This window comes from Lemur catta, chromosome 9, assembly GCF_020740605.2.
Source record: "Lemur catta isolate mLemCat1 chromosome 9, mLemCat1.pri, whole genome shotgun sequence".
Classification (NCBI taxonomy): Eukaryota; Metazoa; Chordata; class Mammalia; order Primates; family Lemuridae; genus Lemur; species Lemur catta.
In genome coordinates this window covers 48,334,136-48,356,891 of record NC_059136.1, presented here as the reverse complement: position 1 = coordinate 48,356,891, position 22,756 = coordinate 48,334,136, and the positions used below count along the sequence as shown (strand labels likewise).

At 32.2% G+C, this 22,756-nt stretch overlaps 1 protein-coding gene across 3 annotated transcripts in view; it reads right to left on the bottom strand.

The window, feature by feature from the left end:
- Positions 1 to 22,756, bottom strand: part of CSMD3 (CUB and Sushi multiple domains 3) — a 1,082,068-nt gene that overhangs the window by 37,227 nt on the left and 1,022,085 nt on the right. For all 3 annotated transcript variants that reach the window (XM_045561854.1, XM_045561855.1, XM_045561856.1), the window contains 5 exons: positions 21,549 to 21,722; positions 20,551 to 20,736; positions 18,425 to 18,598; positions 16,928 to 17,110; positions 11,560 to 11,736 (listed from right to left, as the gene is read on the bottom strand). In XM_045561854.1, the coding sequence (XP_045417810.1) occupies positions 11,560 to 11,736; positions 16,928 to 17,110; positions 18,425 to 18,598; positions 20,551 to 20,736; positions 21,549 to 21,722 (894 nt within the window). The remainder of the gene's footprint in view (positions 1 to 11,559; positions 11,737 to 16,927; positions 17,111 to 18,424; positions 18,599 to 20,550; positions 20,737 to 21,548; positions 21,723 to 22,756) is intronic.

Genomic DNA, 22,756 nt, shown 5'->3' with positions numbered 1-22,756 from the left:
GTCACAAAAGTGCCGTTTTGAGGCACAGGATTTAAGCATGATTTGACAATGAGTTGGCTAAAATGCTTTCCGGCAGCTAAGAAAAAGAAAATAACAGGTTAGACTTTTTATTTTGGGGGGATTAAAAAACATGTAGTATCCTTGCCTTTTAGTATACTAAATCTTTTTATTCACAAAAGAGTAAATAATTTCCCCAGGTAAATCTCCGTGATTTTTTTTCTCCCCATCCAAAGTCCATTCTTTCTCTCTCTTTTAAATTCATTCTTTTCAGTATTTTGGAGGTCCAGGATTAAAGACTAAGAATGAATTAAAGCATGGGAGGCCTTAATAGCACTTCAGTTATACTGTATTATTAATTTATCATGAAGAATTATGAATGTCAAGATTCCTTTCATATTATTCTGATCTGTTGAGCTTAAGAAGTTTTAAGATTATGAATAATGGCATTTAAATTAAAGAACACTATTCAGGGCACTCCACCTAATAATTTTTGGAACCCTCAAGACAGTTGCTGAAATCAAACTCCTTGAGTGTTTCTATCTCAGTCCTAATTAGAGTTTTGCATACAGGATGGCTTTTCTTCCTGTCATTATTGATGAGGAAAAGATTGTTTTTCATGATACAACTGAATTGGACAGGAAATCAAATGATCCTGTTCATTTACCAGAAATACGTTTTTTCTTTTCACATTTAAAAAATTACAACCATCTAAAATGAGTATAAGCCTTTATTTTATTTTATTTGAAATTACTTTATATTTATCAAGTAGACTCTAATTAGGAAGAGGAAATTAAAGAGAACACCTACAAATTGTTATTTTCTGGGCAGTGCTTTACAAATGGGATTAGAATCTTGGCAAGAAGGAACAGCCAGACTAGTCGAAAGGCACAGGAGCTGAGATGCAGCCACAGAAAGAAAGGACAGAGGATTTATTTTACAGATACATGAAGAAAGAGTTCTGCATATTGTGGTAGCACCATGAATGAAATGCCTGACAACAAAAGCTTCAGAAGGATTTGTTTGGTGACTTCCTAATGAAGCACAGGCTAGTCAAAGAGGCAGTTTCTAATAGCAACAGTCTTTGTAAACAGCACCTGCTCCACGAGTCCATTCATTCACTACCAGCTTTTTTTCAGCAACAACAACAAAAAAGCTTTTGGTCTCTTCAGGCAAAACCTTAGAATAGCTCCTTTGGACTTAAAATTCAGAGATATCAGTGCATGACAACAGGATGCTGTGGTTTATTGCAAGAAAATCTAAGATCACCAAAATCCTAAAACACACATCACACACATCAATAAACTTCATAAAGACAGATATTCTGTTTCTTTTGTATGCTGTTGTATTCTCAGAGCATAGTCTAGTGCATGACTCCTAAGAGAATAAATATTTTATTAAAGAATAAATAAGTGATTGAGTATGTGAAGGAATGATTAAATAAATTGTCAGTTCAAATTCTCAAAAACATAAATAATTTTAAGGGCTTAAATTTGTTTTGTGGTAAGTTTCTCTTTCTTCTGTTATGTAATTGATGCCCATTTGGCATTAGTAATGATAAATCTAAGTAAATAAGCTCTACACTAAAAATAAGACATAATTGTGGTAATTCTAGTCAATCTATGCCACTTCAAAACTACTTTCTCTTTTAACTTCTTACATGAGCATTATAAATGTGCATTTTTAAATAAAATAGGATCACATTACTCATACTTCTTTAAAATAATTCATGTTTTATTCAATATCTAATAGACATTTTTGCATGTTAATACATACAGATACATGTAACTTATTTTTAATGGCATAATATTCCTTATGTAGATATATATGCAATATAATTTATGCAAGCAAACTTCTGTGGATTGATGTTTGAATTATTCCATTTTTTCCTATTATAAATAATGCAGCAATGAACATGCTTGCTTGGGCATCATTACACATATACTCTGCCAGGCTTCTAGCTTCAAGCCCAAAACAGAGTTTTACCATAGAAAAATGAAGTTCCAAAAAGATGGCCAAACCATTCCTCTCATAATGCCTCTGATTTTACATAATCTCCAAATTCAAAAATTGGTTTTCTTTTTTAGATCTCAGGAAGGTAGGGTTTCTCAGCCTTGACACTATTAATATTTGGAGCCAGATAATTCTTAGTTGTGGGCTGCTCTGTGCATAGCAGGACATTCAGCAGTATCCCTAGCACCTACCTGTGAGATTCCAATAGCACCCTCTGCCCCTGCACTGTGACTACCAACATATCTTCAGACATTGCCAAATATCCCCTGGGAAGCCACATTCTCCCTGTTTGAGAACTACTGCAGTAACGGATAGATTTCACTCCTTCAGGAGATTTAGATTCTGTTTTAGCTTAACTCAGTTTCATGCAGGAATATCCTCTAGCCCTCTCCTGTGTGAGACTAGCTCTACTCCTTGACCTATCCTCTGCTAGAAAAAAAATCTTTGAGAATTTTCAGGTTTGTGACAAAAATTAAGCAAAAATCTATGCTGGTCATTTGGAACAAAAAACTTGAGATTCATTTATCACCTCGACCTGATTAAATGTGTTGGCCCTGGCCCAATGAATAAGATCTGCCACATACAGGGTGTTGGGAACTGGTCATTTTGGAAGCAGAAGTTCTGGTTGATAAATAAATTTTAAAAAAAATCCAAGAAAACTAATGAGTGCATTTCTTCATAGGCCTGAAGGCTGATCCTTATTCCACTTGACAAGCCCCATCCTAAGCACTGGTCTTTCCAAAACACCACGTGCACTGTGTAATATGGGCTCTGGGTACTGGAGGTGCTATGCCTGCTAGACTTTGAAAGGAAAGGATCCTCATATAATTATAATCCTGAAGAATTTTGTGCTGACACACACAAAAATGTATTTTTGAATGAGTAATTACTTGTTGTTGGTTTTTAGATCACTCTTTCAGTTTGGACATCACAGAAAATAATTTCACCAAAGTTTAAAATCAGGGTACTGTTTTGAGCTACTTAGTGTTATGGCAAATATCTTTTTCTTCCAGCTTGGTTTGGTGCTGAAGATGCTTTTTAACATATATTATTCTTCTACCAAACTGTTCATGATGTTTAAATGAATACATGATTCTTGATTTCATGATATGATCTTTTATCCATCCAGGAGAAAACCTGTTATCTTCAAGAAGCTTCTCTTTCCAGCACTGATAATTGATACTATAAGGACCTATCTGGAGTTGCAGAACAACTGGTATTGCGAAAAGGGAAGAATTTTTGCTTATGAGGCGCACTTTTAGCAAAAGATTAATTAAAGAGTCAATTTCTCAACTCATTGATAGTCTGAATCTGGTTGAATAATGGTAGAATTTAGGTGAGTAAAATTTTATCTTTTTACCAGTATCTCTACTATGGCCAAGCATGGGTGGTGGGAGACATTACCATTAAATTATATTTATTCCAAAAATATTTCTAAAATCATTAAAATGGACAAAGCAAATCATAGCTGACACATCTACATGTGTGACTGGATTTTTTAAAAACAGAAAAGGAGTGTGTATGTTTGAGTGTGTGTGTATGTGCGTTTTGCTGCTGGGCAATCAAGCAAATGAAAAGGCATAGTTGCAAATCACCCTAGTGAGAAATCTCAAAGGGCAAAAATGCTTAGAATGCCATCATTACTTTAGTGGCCTTTGAAATATAAGAGAGGAGAGACCTTACCTACTGGACTCTTTCTTCTCAGTTCCTGCCAAAGTGCCCAATGATAGTAGGCCTCGTGTAACTGAATCCATACAAAATCCAATTACGTTATACATCCACAGTTCTCTTTCTGTTTCATTTTCAAAGTTTTTTTAGATAAAAATATATTGCTACATGTTACAAATAAAATATCATGCTAAGAATTAAATAATTCCTCTGATGTTCATTATGCAGGAAGTACTAGTTGCCCAAGGATAATTAGCCAAGATAAAAGCCACTTATAGTGATAAAATTTTATAATAAAAAAGTGAAAATAATGCAAATAGAATTCAATACTTTATAATTTATTTTCACCACACCATTGTAAAAGTATATTTAGTTTATATTTCAAGGGCTTTATTATTTTTTTGAGGGACTCTATTAATTCTTTCATATTCAAATCTTCCTATATTGAAACATCTATCATATCATCAATATTGCTGATTTTCTCTCTTTCAACTGATATTGTCCAAATTCTACCAGATCCCCTTTGTCAATGATTATGTGTGAGATTCCACAGTTCTACAGTTCATTTTCTTTGACTCATCGCATTAAAATATCTAATTTCTTGCAAGGTCTGCAGGTTTATTATTGACATATTTGCACTGTATATTTAACAAAAAATATCACTAATTAAATATATAGAAGAAATTGTGATGTTAAGCAAAAGGGATTGTTAAGTAAAATCAAATTTTAAAAGAGGCCATTTCATTAAGAAATGATATAATTTTGCAAAATCCGAATTTTTAAATGCAGAGAAAATAGAAATTAGCAAATTTAGAGAGAAATAGGCTACAAATTAATGAGACATTTCCATATGCTTTACCAGCAATGTCCTATTATTATTTCATGTCATAAGCACTTGACCATTGTAGCGAGGATATAGAATAAAGCAAAAAGACAAAAAACGGGAAAAGTACAAAAGTAGAGACAGAAGTAAACTCAAAAACATTGCTTTTTGACTCAAATACACTTGAGTTTAAATCTTAAATCCAACACTTACTAGCTGTGTTACCGTGGAAAAGAAAGTTGTGTTTTTTCCTAAGATAGCATTTCTTTAGATGTAAAACAGAACAGACAATAGTATATATTTGATACATTTGTTATGATAATTAGGTGAGAGAATTATGTAAAGCACTTAGCACAAATCTAACAAATGGTAAACACTCAATGACAGATACTACTATTTATGAGGAGAAATAGTAACCATTAGAATGGAAAGAAAAAAAGGAAAGTTTTATTTATTTGGTGCTATGCTTTGAACGCTTGTATTCAAAATTCATGTTGAAACTTAAATCCCAACTCAACAGTAGTCAGAGGCAGGGCCTCTAGGAAGTTATTAAGTCATGAGGGAACTGCCCTCATGAATGGGTTAGGTCCTTATAAAAGGAACTTATAAATTTCAGTTCTTTAAAAATTACCCAATCTCAGGTACTTTGTTATGGCATAACAAATGAACTAAGACATATGAGTTTTCAAAGAATTGCTATCAGGATCTTGGTCTGAAAATCTTGTTCAGGTAGTTTACATTTTTTTCATACCTAATTTAATTTATTTCAAATTCACATTTACGTCCTTGCCTATTGTCACTATAAAAAATAATGTCTACAAAAGGCAATTATATTAAATCCACACATTTTTACTTGGATTTACCCTTTCTGGTATGTATAGGGACGAGTTAAATTGAATAGGAAATTTCATCCTTTGTGTGGTAGAATTATTGTTTAGCATTGAGCTTTGCCAGCGCTCAGGAAGTTCTTTAAATGCTTTGGTACCTCTGTTGATCTATGCAATGTGAGTCTAGGACAATCTCCAAAATGATCTGATTCTATCAATCATATATTTAAATTTACATTCATTGCATATTAATGAGAAGGACTGAAGCACTGGTACTAATTCAATTTGATCACCACATAGAAGTGCTATCAAGATGTTAGATTCTTTATAGAATTTTAGGCTGTTTTAATATCCACTGAAACCTCTCTCTTTGCTTCTTTTCAGGGGTTTATTTTTCTTTTGGCTTTTTGACTTATGTTTTACTGGAGTGTTAGCATTTTTGTTTGTTTGTGAAGTAAATAAACTTACAAAATTTCAGCTTTTAGTTTGAAAGAACTCAATGATGAATTCAATCATTGAATTTTATTAAACTATTTGTTCAATACTAACACTTGAATTATTTTATTCGATATAATATTTCCTCTTTGAATAACTGATATAAACAAAATTTTTTTTTATATTTTCAATATGTTATTTGTAACCAGTTTGTCTTGAATTGAATGAATTTTAACTTGATTAAAAATTCCTAAGGAAAAATGGAGACTGTTCAATAAAAAATCAATGTAATTTTCAATCACAAAAATAGAATGTTTGTTTATCTTTGCTAAAATTGAAAAAGATCTTTAAATAAAAATTGAAGTATTTATCCATGAGTAAATGAAATAATTATTAACTGGAAAAAATGAATAGGTAAGTCCATTTCTTTTGCTCTGAATATTCTCATTATTTCACTTTCTTTGCTCACTATATTTTGAAAACATACTATATACCAGGATCTATGTGCTATCTTAACTATAAAATTATAGGCTACTTTTTACAAATATTGTTTGTAAAAAATTATAGGCTATTTTTTACAAACTATTGTTTACAAATAGTTTAAAACAGAGTTGGAATGGTAAATCATGTACGCTGATAGCTAATATAAAATTTGTGTATTTCAGTCAGTCAACAATTATTTATTGAGTCGTTCTTATACATTAGGTGCTGTGTTTGACTTGAAAGGGTCAGTGAGATAAACAGACCCGGTTACTATGAAGTTTCAAGTTTAGTGGTATAGGTAATTGCTACAGAAATGTTAAATAGTACAGAGAGAACACTTTTAGCTAAAAAAGAATATGAGGAAGAAGTGTCCTGAAAAAGCTTTTTGCCAAATGTGTCATTGAGCTAATACTAAAAAGATGAATAAGAATTTCAAAGATTCAGATGAGATACTGTAGTATGGAAACAGTAAAGCATATTTGTTCATTGTTAAACCTATATTTGTTCAGCATTGCAAAAATGAGACATTTTCTAAGTAAGTACAAAGATTTCTGCTATCCTTTAAGATGGAGTAACATATTAAATAAAATCATTTATCTTCCATTTGAAACAACCAAAAGAAAGGCAGAGTATTAAAAAAAAGGTTTCAAAGCGATGGACATCAGATACTCAGGCAAAAAAACCCAAAAACAAAAACAGTGCACAGTGATCCTTGAATGGTAAGAAACAAAACGAATTAGATGAGTCCTTTGATTGCCTCACCTTACTGCTTACTACCTTAAGACAGTTTGCGGACTATGGTGCAGGAGAGGGGAACCCATGCAGAGCACAGCAGACCCCCTGAGTTGAAAAGATGGATCTGAGAGTCAGGAGAGAACCATGTGGATAGAGTTTGTGGGACATTCACAGAGAAAGACCTCTGGAGATCTAGGAATGGAACTCCTCAAGTAGTCAGCAGATTTCTGATCAGCCTGTGAGGAAACTCCCCAAGGTGGGGAAAAGAATTGCATAGAAATATCAGATGTAACAGTATCCGGTGCTGAAACAAGGCCAGGAATACTAGTTATTATATAGAATTCTATACCCAGAAAAAATATGTTTTAAAAAAAGATGAAAAATAAACATATTTATACGAAGAAAAGTTGAAAAAAATATCATTAGTAGAAATGCACTATGAGACATATTAAAAGGAAGTCCTTCAGGATGAAGAAAAATAATACTGCTTGGATATATGGATCTACACAATAGAATGTAGAGCCCCTGAGGTGGTAACTGCATACATACATACTTAAGATTTGTCTTGCTATTTAAATCTCTTGGAGAAACAATTGACTAAATAAAACTATCCAACAATGTAGTGTGAGGTTGATAACATATTAATAAGTAAAATCTTTGACAACAATTATCAGAAAGAGTCTGACTCTATTTTTGCTGTTTCAAGTTCTACTTCTCACTTCCCTTTCTCCGCATCTAGGTAAGTTGGCAAGAAAGTCAGCTTGCTTCCTTGCTTTGGCCCAGCAGGGAAGTTCAAACCATACAAACCCTGGCTCGCACACAGGAATTCTCCCCAAGTTCCTGCCACTAACCACAATAAAAAAAAAAAAAAAAAAGAAAAAAGCTATTCATCCATCCCTTCACTTAAGCTATTTCTGACCAAGCTTAGGTGCTTGCCTTACTCTGCTTCGAAAGTCTCAATATATGGGCAATCTTTCACACCTTCTTGGTACATCTTCAGTCTCGTGGTAGCATCAGTCAACATTGAACCAACTTTGAGGAGGAGGTTGATCATGCCCTTCACTAGGCAACCACAGAACAACTGACACGGTGAGTAGGGTGGTCTAAGTGATGATCGCCATTACCTGGGGGCCTGCCTTCTGTTGCTTTTGACTTAATAACTGGCTCTGCAGCCTACTGGTTAGGAGTGCTTTGAGATGTGTTAATGTGCTTGCACTTTGAGATGCGCTGATTTGTGCTGCATTTGCTGAGTCTTCTCTGGTCTGTGTCATAGATTTAAATGCTAGACTCAAGTCAGAGTATTGAAAATTGACATTTAGAGACAGAAATATGGGTCTGGGGCCCTCCTTATGGTGATCCTGAGTTGTGTATATCTCACCCTGGACCTATCTGTTTGTCTTAGATTTAATCATATGTCTCAACCGAACGATGCGAGGCTCAGAGAAACAAGTCTTACCCTGTGACTATTGATTGTATGTCTCACACATGGGTTGACCCCATTCTATAGAGTGCTCAGGGGAAAGACTGATACACAGTGCACTAAGCAGTCCCATCCAGTGGTTGTCCATCTGAGAAAGAGCAGTCACCATCTGGTGTGCTCAGATTTATAATTTTAAAAGCAGATAGCTCACTAGGAACCTGTGGAATGCCTTGGTTGCTGCTGCTGCTGCTGCTGCTGAGGATATGTGTCTGCCACTTTTTCTCAGAGTTATAGAGAAAGAACACCTGTGCTAACCCACAGCAAAGCTATGGGCTTAATTCAAACCTGACTTAAGCCTGGAGTCCCTAAACCCAAAAAGTGACAATTGCCCTCAAGTAGACCCCTAACACTGAAAATACTGATTTGAAACTCTCTGGAGGAAGAAAGTTATAAATATGGACAAAATAGAGAGAACCACCTTTCCCCCTGAAGTGTATTCAGTAACTACCTCCTCCCTACAAAAATACCGCTGGTTACAAGGAAAAGAAATAAAAACTGAAACAAAGACCCACACTAGAAATACAAAATTTACTAAAATAATTTATTCAACAGAAAGATAAAAGGGCACTGATAGGCTTTCAAATCTCTACAACATAGGCTTTATTTTTTTATTTTTTATTTTTGGAGGTAGAGTCTCGCTTTGTTGCCCAGGCTAGAGTGAGTGCCATGGTGTCAGCTTAGCTCACAGCAACCTCAAACTCTTGGGCTTAAGCGATCCTACTGCCTCAGCCTTCCGAGTAGCTGGGACTACAGGCATGCGCCACCATGCCTAGCTAATTTTTTCTATATATTTTTAGTTGTCCAGCTAATTTCTTTCTATTTTTAGTAAAGACGGGGTCTCGCTCTTGCTGAGGCTAATCTCTAACTCATGACCTCAAGGGATCCTCCCACCTCAACCTCCCAGAGTGCTAGGATTACAGGCGTGAGCCACCATGCCCAGCCTACAGCATAGGTTTTAAATTAACTTTAACACCTCCTGATATGCAGCACTTAAAAAAATCTTCGTGGTCTTAATAGAGACTGGGACTCAAACTATAATTATACCTGGAAATTCCACCGAATATACATAAGGTACATCCTGTACTTTAGGGGAGTTGCCAAACATAAAATAGAAGACACACATGTATATCTCACCTTGAACGCTGAACTATTGCCTTGCCTAAATTCCCCTTGGCCATAGTGTCCAATACCCTAAAATATCCCATATGGACACTCTGAACCAATTGGTAATAAATTAAAATTAATTATTTGGCACTTACAATCAGCTTGATAAAACAGAATCCCTGGGACCTTCCCTCCTAATTATAATAGTTAATACAGCCCAATATACATTAAAACAAGGTTTATAGTAATTAAGGACCATCACATAAAACCTACTGAAGGAAACAATCATTGTTCCTACTGTTTTCCCCTTTAATAGCCCAATTTGCTCACTGTTAAAACCTGATAAAAATGAATGGCATCAAAAAGTGGATTACCACACCCTAAAAGCCATGGTAATCCTGATTAAGACTCCCATACTCAGTACTACTAAAGTTGCTGGCTGTAATCAATAACTGCAAAATATTTTGCTATTATAGATTTGGCTAATTTGTTCTATGCAGCTTATTTTAATAGCCTCTCAGTCATAGTTTGATTTTAATTCTGAAGAGACACAATGCACATGGGGTATCTCAATAGCCCTGTTATCACACACAACCTTTGCAGGCAAGATATTAACTATTAACAATTTTCTTCAGGAATGCAGGCATGCCATTACTTTCATGGCACCCTCCTCTGAGTAGATTCGTTTGAACCATTCATTCAGGAAATACAAATACAAAGAAGCTCAGAAAAAAAATGGCGGGGGGGGGGTGGAGCAGGATGATGATCATTGCTTCACATATAGTACAAAGCAGTATATTCTCAGTTAAATTTCTGAGAATTATTTGGTCAATCAAGGGCTGTTCCATGGCTGACACTATCGAGAGACAACTACTGACCTCAGCACCACAGCATTGAAAGAAGCCCCGTGTTTTTTCGGGCCCTGGAAGCAACATATACCTCATTTGTAAAAATTTTACTTAAGCCTATTGATGTTGTTATTCATAAATTGGCCCACTTTTCATGAACACTCCCCTCCAGCAAAAGTATCTACACTCTGTCCAAATTACAATAAAAAAGACACTCCCAGTAGTACCTTCAGAGTCTCCTTTGCTATTGAGGCTTCGCAACCCCTTCTCATGACTCCTAGAATCTCAGGCCACATTTTAAGCAACTCTTTTTTTAAATTATGATTTACTGTACATGTCACTGCAGTTATGTTTATTCTTTTAAAAAATAAATTTACTGTTTAGAGCAGTCTTAGGTTCAGAGCAAAATTAAGCAGAAAGTACAGAGAATTGCCATATACTGCTGGCATGCAGGCAAACCTCTCCTACTATCAACATCCCACACTTCAGTGGTAAGTTTGTTACAACTGATAAACCCACATTGACACATACAGTTCTTAATAAATATAAACAATAATTTTCCAATAAATGTATTATTGTTGGTTAAATAAATAGCATTTTATTCCACATATAAGCATTAAGTTATACAATTTTAAGAATTTTAAATACATCTTTCAAAAATTCCCTCAAGTGGGCAGTTTTATTATAATGAAGAATCTCTAAAATGCCATATATATTTTTAACATATCAAAAGGGCAAATCAGCTATCAGGACTTTCTATAGTAGTGCAAGAACTCATAAATAATCAGTACGTCTTTTAAAAAATCAATTTGGTTATGGATATGTATTAGATTGACAAAATAAATTTACATCCTTTGTATTTTTAATCTCGATTATAGCTATTAAATCATCTTAAACTCTGTTAAATTACATTTAATAGTACTTATTTTCTGTGATCTCTCTTTCCTCTGCCAGCTTGATAAGCAACTGATTCTTAAAGTCACTAGTGTAATCACTACTACCATCCTTTAATATGAAAGACAATACAAATATTTCAAAACCTCAGATAGTTTTATTAATTACCAGACACATACACACACAAACATTTATATAGTCCCAAATACTTTCATAAAACTAATGATTTCTAAATATTAAGAAAAGACTTACTTGTACAATTAGGCAAAGTTCCAGACCATGTTCCATTGGCTGTGCACTGTCTAACTGAAGGTCCAGAAAGGATATATCCCTCCGTGCAGGAATAAATGACTGAACTAGAAAATGTTGTTCCATCAATTCGAAAGACTTTCCCATTGGCTGTTGTCCCTGGGTTACCACACTGTACAGCTATAAAGCAAAAATGTTTAAGAGTATATATAAGAATAATGCAGTTAGAAATCCTTTCACAAAAAGCAACTAGATGATTCTTTCAAATTATCCAAAGAATCAGTAAAAACTTCTCAAATAAACAATGAATTAAGTAGTTGAAATTCAAAATAAATGAATTTATGTTGCTTTTATTAGCTTAATTACTGTATGAAAATCATATTACAGATACTTTTTAAGACTTTTTTAGTAGCTTCAGTAAAAACTTTACAAAGTAAAGTAATTACTCAAAGAGTACTGTATTGCCTTCAGGTATCACAAAATGTTCCAGAGAAGGATTATAAAAATCTCTGGTTAAAAAGCGTCTCATGTAGAATTGGAAGATATGTAACAATCATGAGATTCAATAGAGATTTATTATATTTATACTTCTAAAGGGACAGATATATAGTATATAATTTGAATATTATAAGCATCCATGCATATTATTATTTATATACCTGATTTACATTAAAATTTATTTCTAGACCAAGGAGTACCAAAAAATAAAATGAGGAAAACAAAGTAACTAAATTCTAGTGATGGGTTTTTATTCAGTTTTCAACATATCCTATACAGGTATCACAAACACAAATGCCTTTTTATGATTAACTATTATATATCATGTTTAACTGTTTGCCATCAATGCCATAAGTGAATTTTTTATATTTTAAAAGCAATCTTATATCAAATGAAATACCAAATTTTGTTGTAATATTGTTAGAGTGGGAGACTAGGAGACAGGGTTGAGACCAGACTCAGGGGCTTGAAGATTGTGTGCAGGTGTTAAAGTAAACAACTTTACACAAAAGGGGCTGATAATCACACCCAAGAACCAGCTTCAACTGGCTTGTCAGCTATCTTGGTCACCTTACATGAACTTTGGCTAATTATAATATCGTTTACATCATGGTTTTAAAATTTCTCCACCCTTGAAATCACCAAGACAACCATATAAAGTATGGAAATGAGACAAAACCCAATTCTAGGAATTACTACCCAAATTCTTAGTAAAAGCCAAACCTTTTAAAATTTTATATATATTTTAATCTGCCCTGATCTTGGCTCTTGTCTTTAATTCCCCCACACCTAGTACACAAGTTTTTCTTACTCAGAATATTTTTATCTGAATCAAACAGAAGTAAAATTAACTTAAACTAAAAAATTAAGTGAATCATCTATCATGAGTGAAGCTTAAAGCTTGGTAGACACAACAAAGAGAAGTAGCATTTCCTTCCCCTCTGTAATATTGACATTTGAGAGAAAAGAGATGTATTGTTTGCCTGTGAATACAACTGCATTTACATTTAATATTAGCTGACAAAGCATCTCCTCTCTCGCAAGTCACCTCCTAGTAGTCAATTGACCTACTCTAATAAAAATGATAGCTATCATTCATTGACCACTTACTATAAGTCAGCACAACTTTTTTCAGTATTATTTAATCCTCACAACAATGCCATGAATTGGTATCAATAACACCACCATTTATTGGTAGAAACTGAGGCACAGAGAAATTAAATAATTTGCCCAATGTCACAAAACTAGTTAATGGTAGATTACTCATCTAGTACAAGTTCCTAGAGATGATTCTGATAGCATATAATAAAAGCATTAGATCATATTCAGGCTAGTATGTAAGCTTAAACATAATGCACGTTTGTTAATTGAGTATTTTTGTGATGCATTATATGAAGCAAATTTTATATGTTTACTTTTCTTTTGTTGCTAGAGATAATTCTTATTTTAAAATCACTATACTATTTTTTCTTTTTATCAAAGTAATAAATTGCCATTTCTAAAATGATAAAGAATAAATTAAAGTATAAGGAAGAAAGTGAGGATTGCTTTTAAATCCACTACTAAAAGGTAACACTAGATAAAATATTTATATATTCATGTGTATGAAATTAATGGAATTAATCATTTCAACATTTATTTCAGGCATTGTACTAGGCACAGATTATACGATAGAGAAATGTTAAAAAATAGAACCATATTATATCTTCCATTTTATAAGTCTATTTTTCTTACTTAACATTACAATTAGGGCATCTTTCTGTCATAAAGATTAGTAACTGGATGGTTTTCCACTGTGGTTACATTCATAATTACCTAATCAATACCTTATTGATAAATACTAAGTTTGTTTTAGTTTTGTTTTTTCATCATTTTTGATTATAATATACTCTAACTTATATACACAATTCTGTTCATTGGTCCTATTTTTTAATATAAATATCTAAAAGTGGTAATTCTGAGTCATTTTTGAGTAGCATGACTATAGTTAACAACATGTATTGTACATTTCAAAATAGGTAGAAGTGAGGATTTGAAATGCTCTTAACTCATAGAAATGATAAATGCACAGGGTGATGAATATTTCAAATGCCCTGACTTGATCATTAACATTCTATGCATGTAACAAAATGTCGCAGGTACCCCATAAATATGTACAAGTATTGTGTTTCAATAAATATTATTTATAAATATTTACTGACTATTTATAAATATTTTTAAATAGTTTGTGGTATATTTCCATAGACAAAACCATTATATTATAACAATATGTACTTGTATCAATAGTGTAAAACTTTGCTTGTTTTCACACAATCCTTGTAACACCATTTGCCATCACTTTTTAAAATTTTGTCAGTTTGTCAAATATAATACATTCTTTAAATTTGTATTTACCTATTTATGAATTAAATGAAGTCATTTTAACACATTATTTGGTATTTTAATTTTTACATGTGCTTTATCCTTCACATTCTGGGAGAGCTTTTATATTTTATTGTAAATTATTAAAGTAATATAACAACAATGTAAAATATTTGGAAGAAAGAATAAAAATACTAATAATTTCACAACTGTTATTATTTTGTGTATTTCCTTTCATGCTTTCTCTCAAATGAATATCATTTCCCATGGTTCTAATAAAGTACATAATTTTAAATCTGATTTTTAATTAAATTTTATGTGATATACATTTTCTCATATTGTTTCATGGCGTATATTCTAATATTTCATTGACTCTACACTATTAAATTATATAAATAGACAATTGCTTATATAATATTTTTATGTAATATTGTTTTAAATACTGGTAGTTATAAATAATTAGAAATGGAAATGCATTTTCATGATTGTGTGTTCACTTTAATATTTTTATTTTCTTTAGTATAATTCCTTAGGAGTAATAAATTGAAGGTATAGATATATCCTATGAATATTTATGCATTTTTGTCAAATTGCTCTCAGAATAACAATAAAAATCACCTTGAAATGTTTTAAAGTTCTAATTTTACTGCATACACACAAGAATTTCTTATTATTATTTTAAAAATAGGTGAAAAATTATGCCTTGACATTTAATCATAATTTTCTGATTATGAGTCCTGTGGGATTTTTTCTATAGTTTATAAATCTTTTTGCTTTTCTGTAATTTCTATTCACTTCCTTTGCCCATTCATCTAATAAAATGTTTTCCTAAGTGATTTATGTGAGCCTGATATATGACAAAAATATTAATTCTATTATGTTTGCTATAACTCACAGTTCTCTTTTTATCCTTAGTATGCATGCTAACAGAACAGTCAGCATCAGTCTGCATTTCATCTATAAAATATTTTGTAGATCAGCTGGACAAAGGACTGACTTAGATGTCACCCAACCAATGTTGCATGGAACGATGCTGCATGTATAACAATCACTACAACATCATTAAAGAGACTTTGATTTTGGAAAATAAAGTTGAGAAATAAAGTGAACAGTTTAGTCTGCCTTACTATATTTTTCTCAGCAACTATGTTCTCTAAGTCATTTCCCAGTATAAAATAAATTGCAACTGTCTCTTAAGATTATTAAAATTGGTCCAGTTAAAAAAGGCAACTATCTCTTCCAGAATATGAATATTAACTTTAAACATAAAATGTTTCTATAATATAGTCAATCAAAAAACTCTCAGGAAGGTTCCATTGGGAATTAGTTCTATATATAAAACCAATATCTTTAGTACAACATCAAGTAAGTTTTATAAATACTTCACAAATTTAGTTTTTGCAATAAAATCATCACAGAAAAAGCAATTTAAATCACAAGAGTAATTTTTCAGCAACATTTCATTTTCTAGCCAATCTTTTAAGATTTAATTATGAATCTTGAATCTCTGAGTCAGAACAAGTAACAATTTTATACACACACCCCAAATTGTATGAATTATAGTAACTAGCAATTGTATTCTACAAACAAAACTCTAACTCATACTTAGGCATCTTTCTGTAGTTTTCCACTTCTACACATCTGGAAGCTAAAACAGATGTTGGGGTAATGTTCACATAAGAACAACCTATTTTTTCCCTGATATCTAAAATATAGGTAAACTAGTCTCCCCTTATCCGTGGTTTCACTTTCCACGGTTTCTGTTACCTGCAATCAACCATGGTCTGAAAATAATAAATGGAAAATTTCAGAAATAAACAATTCGGAAGTTTTAAGTTCTGAGTAGCATAATGCAATCTCGCTCCATCCTGCCCAGAACATAAATCATCCCTTTGTCCAGGATATCCACTCTGTATATGCTACCTGGGTTAACAGATAGACAGATCACAAGAAGAATGAGTACAGTCAAAAAGATATTTTGAGAGAGAGACCACATTCACATAACTTTCATTACCATATTTTGTTATAATTGTTCTATTTTATTATTAGTTATAATTGTTAATCTCTTACTGTGCCTAATTTATAAATTAAGCTTTATCACAGGCATGTATGTATAAAAAAACATAGTATATATAGAGTTCAATACTATCTGTGGTTTCAGGCATCCACTGGGGGTCTTGGAAACCCCCATGTATATGGGAAGACTACTATAAAAGGGAAAAAATAACTCTTTTTAACAATTTTTTTTACCTTTTCAATCTAAATGTTTTCTATGTTGTGAACATGTTTTTATATAAATGACCAATGAAATATTTTTTTATTTTTAACAATTATTACCAGTCATAGTTCTCTTATAGGGTGGTGTCAGTGTAACTGGAATACTACTGCTTTGATTTGATATTTGTGGGCAGGGAGAACCGGTAAGAGTAATTTCCCTAGTAGTACCCAACTGAATTTGGAGACACACTAAATTCCAGCATTCTCAATATATTTAGTTTCTGCTTGAGATTACCTTTGCACTCTGGCTGCCTTCCAGTCCAACTGCCATTAGCTAAACATGTTCTTTCTTCTGAGCCATAAAGGATATAACCAGTATCACAAGCAAAACGTACAGTACTTTTGGTTCTGAAATCGCTTTCCTGTCTAGAACCATGACCGGGAGTTCCTGGATCTCCACATGTACCTGTAGCATCACCTGCAATGCAATGTAGTTCTAGTTAATTTATTTCAATGAGCATTTATTGAGTTCATGATTTAAGCCACAGTCAGGTAGGCATTGTTTTGTGCATGCTGTGTTTTAATATACGTTGACTTAGTAAAATTGTAATTCATATTTCCTATCTGACTCCACCATAAGAAGAAAAAGCATAAATGGAAAAGAAGATAGTTGCAGAGTATGGCATTATTTTCCATAATCAGTGATATTTGGAAACATTAAGTAGGTTAAGGACATTTCATTAGGATTTCCAGAACCTAGTTAATAACCAAGCTAATAGAAAATTTATAACTATGGACTCAAATGACAACGAACTTATAAAATTAAAAAACAAAATTCAGTAATTTGCACTCTTCCTTCTCTGAATTTCCTATTACTGATAATCTTGTTGTTGTTGTTGTTGTTAAAGTAGAACTGTGGTGTGCTAGGACATGTAAATATTATAATATAGTTCTTTCTGTAGCCTAAAATTTCTGTCTCTAATTCTCTCTACCAATGACTATTGACAAAAGATGAATGAACTATATATTTCTCACACATGAAACCCTAAAAATAAATTATAAACAACCAAAACTTACAAATTTTGACTGAAGTTCCTAATAAAGATTTTATTGATGACTAGGTGTTCATCTTTTGATTTTATTGTTAAAGATAATCTTTACTCAGTGTCTTTATTCTTAAATAATTCTAATCAAAGTTGCCATAATATTAATATATGTTGAGAAAGAGACAGAGAGGAGTTTAAAATATAAGCATTCAAATTGCTCTCTTTCTACATGCTTTTTGACATGCCCTTTTTCTTTGGAATCCTTCTTTAGATCTCATTTTCATGTGCTGTAATATTAATAACCATACAAAATTTTAAGATCAGTATTTCACTTTTAAATATCTGTGTACAATTTTTTTTTCGCAATTCAGTAGCAGTTTCCTAATAAATTGGGGGATGTGTGTGTGTTTGTTTATATGAATAATCACCTAAGAATTAATTTTCTATGAGTTACTCTAAGAAAAGATTTTAATTTTCATGAAAAACACATTCTTTACATTAGACACTATGCAATTCAAAACATCTATCTGTAATTTGTCATCTACAAGATCAATGTTATTTTGCACTTTAAATTTTATTACCTGAGAAATATTCTAATAATGTATAAACAATGTTTCAGCTTTTCTCATGAGATTTTAAAAAGAGAAATGTGTTATTTTATATTATATTATTTTGTGTATAGGTTCTTAACAATATTAATAATAATGCAATTTCCAACACACATTGTCCAATTTTTCAAGTGGTACCTGAACAGTGAGGTTGTGATCCACTCCAATGACCGTTTAATTGGCAAGTCCTTGATGACTGGCCTAGAAGGGAACGCTTTCCTGTGCAGGAATAGTGAACAGTAGACCCGAAAGTATACTTCTCGCCAGACAGGACTGCATTAGGAGGAATGCCAGGGTGTCCACAGTCAATCACTACAATACATAATTATTGAATATAAAATTTTTTTATATCTCCTATCGAAAAACCTGCACCAACTTGTTCATAAAATAAATCAGCAGCAAATTTTCTGCTCAAACATCTAAAATCTCCAGAAATTCACATAGAAATATCTATGTGAAAGCTGGCTTTTTAAAAATAAAATGGAATTTGCAGTTACAGAAGCTATTCTGTTAATCTACTCCTTCTGAGGGTGAGTTCAATGGGAGCACTGTAAACTAAATAAGCATAACAATGATTGAGTGATTGTGACAAATCTGTATGTGTGGGGGTGGTTCATGTGTCCATATGCACATGTGTATGGGTGTGAAATGTGTATATGTCTGGACAAAGATGTATAAGTTAGGGATAGGAGTAATGTGGATTGACTAAATAAGGACGTAGAATGCCATGTGGATTCAAAGTGAAGCCATACAGAAAGTAAAAGGGAAGAATTTTAACGGTACAAGAGATGGAATGGAGATGAGTCTGTGATTCACATCTAATTTATAGTCTAGAATCATTCCATTCCAAGTCATTAATGAGTAAATTATGCTGTACAAACAAAATACTCAGTGGCTTGTCAATCGAAACACTGCTAGGCATAGCAGAATCAGGTGTCAACACACTACAGAACATTCTTTATGGGCTAGAGGTAGCTTGGGAATTATGTGTGCCCCTTGTCAGTTATACTCAAAAGAATGTTGAGTGCCAAATATCTCTAGAGTATCAAACAGCACACGAGGAGACAAACTTAATAAAACCTTTGAGTACTTAGCACACTACTAGAGAGTGCTATAGGAAATGAAAAGGCAAAAAAATATAGGGGAGCTAAGAACATCTGAAGAATTTCAGGTTTACGTGTCCTATAAAAAGAGTTTTAATTTTAATGTTGTAGCTACACAAGACCAAGTAAGTGAATTATTCAAACAATTACATCAGTCAGTCTACAAAAAAGATATCAAATTAACTTTCATCAGCAGGCTAATTTACCAAATTACATATACATAAATTGAAATTTTATAGACAAAGCAAAAACTTTTGCTTCTTCATTGGTACATGAGTGCTGTCACGAAATTTTCATTAAAGACTACCCCATGAACATAAAAGAAATTCCTCTAAATGAAACATGATCATAAAATAATTTTATAACTTAGCAATTTAGTATAACCAAAAATTACTTGCCCAAAATTAATGATTTCGTGACATACTACTCCTTCAGTCTACAAAGTTCTTCTCTTCCCTAACATGTCCAAGATTCACCAACTTTTTGAGATCTAGTTCAACTGCAGACCTATCAATTGACTGAATTCCTAGAATTCATGTTCACTTCTCTGTCTTCACAAAATTTTGATTTATTTTTGTTAATTATTTTTCTCACTATACATGCTGATTATAAGCATTTCATTATAATTTATTTTATGTATATTCTACAATTCCTAAGACAACATAAAACAAAATGCACTCATTAAATATTCACTGACTTGAAAGATTATGCACATGATTATTACATATGTCTGTTTATGATCAATATGTTTTAAGTAACACCTTTATTTAAATCCCCATGTATTCTGAACCCATTATGACTGTTTCAAATTAATTTTGCCTTAAATGAAATCAGAAACATTTGTACAAAATAAAAATGTAGTTGCCTTTATGGGATAAATATATCATTGAGTATGAAAGATGCTTGCTTTTCATATTCTATCTGCTCTATCAAAGTTCAAAATCAAAGAATAATAGAGAAATATTTATCATACTAATATTAAGAAAAAATGGCATTTGGGCGTTGAATTGACAGAATATAGGTTAAGAGTCGTTTCAAAACAAATAATAAAATTAGTATGCTTCCCTTTGATATATATCTTTAGGTATTTTATAAAGTCAATATACATCCATATTGCTCACATGGAATTTTCTGAAGGAATAATTCACATTATCTACTTACTGATACATTCTGGTAAAGGTTTGTCCCATTGTCCATTTGGCTGGCATATCAAAACTGAAGATCCAAATAAAAAATATCCAGGATTGCAGTCATAGAATACTACAGTGCCATAGGTAAAATTTCCATGTTCTATTTTACTTTCTCTTTTAGAATTGGCTGGAATTCCAGGATCAGTACAGTTGACCACTAAACAAGTGACAAATTTTGAAAGGTATATTCAGAATAATATATATACACACACCCATTTACATGTATTTCTATTAGAAATTTAGAAACTTATTTTCAAAGGGAAATTTAATTAAAGAAACCAAAGATTCTTGGAATAAAATTAATCCATGAACTATACAGATAATGAACTGAAATCTGTGTGGTTGAAAATATGAAAAAAGGAAAAATTCTGGCAATTTTTGGAACAACAGCAACTCCGTGAGTATTATGCTGAGCACAGATTTAAGGAATGATGCTTTTTAAGCTATCGTTGAGCCATGAGAAAAAAAAAAAACATGTGGAAATATGATAATTTGGTTGAATTTTATCAGACAATATGAAGTATATCATACTTCTTTGCAAAATGAGAAAATACCAGAGAATTCTCTTCAATCTTTTTCTATAGAGGAAATAATAAAGCCTCAATGCAGGTATCATGGTAATCTAGGCCCCAAACATAGTTTTTACAAAAATATGAAGGCATAAATGCCGAAGGTAAGTTCCATTAATTATGAAGGAAACTGCACAATGACTTTTTATAGGCAGCCACAAAATAGGTACAGATGATAAAGTTAAAGAAATAAAGTCTGCCATTTTTAACTTTTAAAAATATAAGTGAAAAATTTAAGAAAAAGAAAAGCATTGTTCATGAGATGACATCAATATTAAAGTTTTTTTGTTTTATTAGCTGAAAGCTTTCTACTATTCTGTACAAGCTGTTTCAAATGTGTCATCTATGTTTACACGAACACATTACCATGACCCAAATTGGAAGACAGTTAGACTTTTACCTTTGCATACAGGTGGAGGATGGCTCCACTGTCTGTTGGCCTGGCATTGTGCCTTTGTTGGCCCTTGCATAAGATAGCCAATATTGCAAGAAAATGTCACCACATCATTAAAGTTGAATCCATTTCCACTTGTTCTTCCATAAATTGGACTCCCAGGGTGACCACAGCTAACAGCTAATGTCATGGGTGGTGGAGGAAGGGCAGCACAAAACAAGAATATTTAGTTATCAGTTATCACATGGCAATTATGTTTAACCATTTCAAAAAGTAGACAGAATAACACTTTTATGTGGAAATATATTTTAAGTACTTTTACTAACACAAAGGAACAAAGCAGAATGTCAATATAGTCTTAATAGTCTAATAGAAACAATAAATAAAGAAGTATTTAAAGTTGTGATAATTTTATGCAAGTGCTGCATAGATGTTTATAGTTTCATGGTAACTATTTTATTCTTTCTCTCTACATTTTTTTAGGGAAGAATATTGAAATTCAAAGAAATCTGGGGAATAATGGACATTCGTGTCAGTAGTTAATATCAAGAAAGAACAAAACTGAACCAGTTTTCTTTTTCTAGTTAAGTTTAAAAATTGAAAATACTTAAAGGCAGGTTTCTTTGCATTTAATTTTGAAATAGTTCTTTCAATATTACTTATATAATCAATTTTTATGGATAATAGATTGGAAAGCAAAAGTGTGCTTGAAAAGTAAACTAAGTTGGCTACATAATGTGGACAACAGAAAATGATGCACAATGCTGTGTTAGAGTTGTCATTAATATTTGGAGATACCAACATTAAAATTCTCCAATCAATCTTCTGGTTTATTTCTTTCACCATTGACATTTGATAATTTAACACAATTTTTCTTGGAAATAATGTTTTCAACTAGATGAAATATTTAGGTGTTTTTACTGTTATAGTCCTACTATAAATTTTATGTAGTGCTGGCTTTCCTTAAATACTCTGTATTTCTATGAACTGTTTTATTGCATTATCTCACTTTATTAATCAGAGCAACTTCAGTGCTAGTGCTTCATAATTGGGCACAAGGAAAGACCATAGTCATTTTTAGTACTTTTAAAATGACCCAAGAGCAATTATTTTTCAGTGTATTGTTAATGTCAACCTATTCATTTGGAAATTTAATTTCATCTTATTCTTGTTTAAAATTATCAATAAAGAAACCAGTTTTATCCCTAGGGCCA